Below are 898 nucleotides of genomic sequence, written 5' to 3'. Positions count from 1 at the left end.
GCGGGAGCCTGGCCCTCCCGCCCCGCCCTCGCTCCCGGGGGGGCCGCCCTGCGCCTCGCTAGGGGTCCTGCCGCCCCATCAAAGCTCCCTGTCGCCAGGGGCTGCGGTAGCCCAGGGGACGGCGAGTCCCGGCCCCCTCACCCGCCCGCGTCGGATACGTCGGAAAGGCCCTGGAGTGGACCCCGAAGCTTCAGGGGCTCCACCTTGCCTCGACAGGGCGTCCCGCGATGGGCAGAGCCCGGCTCAGGAGCGCCCGGCCGCCCCACCTGAGCCAGGTTAGGACTGAAATGGCTCCGAGGCGGCGGGCTAACGAGTTCGGTTTTACTCTAGGCCGCGGGTCCAGCCTCACGGTGGGCAAGAGAGTCCTGTTTACCCGCGCCCCCACCCGCGCGTACACACACACACACACACACACACACACACACACACAACTTCTACAACAAACTTCTTGCCCCACTCCTTGCGTTAGAACCAGAACTGGGCGAATACCTTCTTGTTGGCCAGATCCACGACTTTCCATAACAGCAGGATCAGCTCCTTCTCATCCGAGCCCAGCTTGGCCCCAGTGGCCCCAGCAGTGATCCCAAAGAGCACCACCAAATAATCCGGAGACGCCGTCATGACGATGGGGGGAGGGGGAGAAGGGGGGTCGGGAGCGCTGGTGGAAAAGGCGGTAACCAGCCACCCGAGCCCACACCTGGCCGGCGCTCCACACCCAGGGCAGGAAGGGGGGTAGGAAGGAGGGCACAGGAGGCCTGCCCTTTTTGTATTCAATGGCCCGAGCGACTATGCAAAAAGCCAGGAGCAGGGCTGCACCCCCGGGAGGCGCGCGCAATGGCTGAAAGCTTTTCTGTTTTGGGATGTGGCTCGACCTGCCCGCCCCTTCCCCCTCCCCCAC

General features: G+C 65.6%; 1 protein-coding gene across 1 annotated transcript in view; it reads right to left on the bottom strand.

Annotated features, from left to right (window-relative positions):
• The window catches only part of ESRP1 (epithelial splicing regulatory protein 1), a 71,104-nt gene extending 70,445 nt beyond the window's left edge, over positions 1-659 (bottom strand). Inside the window, exon 1 of the mRNA XM_006161295.2 lies at positions 490-659. Coding sequence (XP_006161357.1) covers positions 490-621 — 132 coding nt within the window. The 5' untranslated portion in view covers positions 622-659. The remainder of the gene's footprint in view (positions 1-489) is intronic.
• Positions 660-898: the final 239 nt, after the last annotated feature.

Source organism: Tupaia chinensis, unplaced genomic scaffold, assembly GCF_000334495.1.
Source record: "Tupaia chinensis unplaced genomic scaffold, TupChi_1.0 Scaffold138407_1, whole genome shotgun sequence".
NCBI lineage: Eukaryota > Metazoa > Chordata > Mammalia > Scandentia > Tupaiidae > Tupaia > Tupaia belangeri.
The sequence above is the reverse complement of the archived record's forward strand: the minus strand, read 5'-3'. Positions and strand labels throughout refer to the sequence as shown.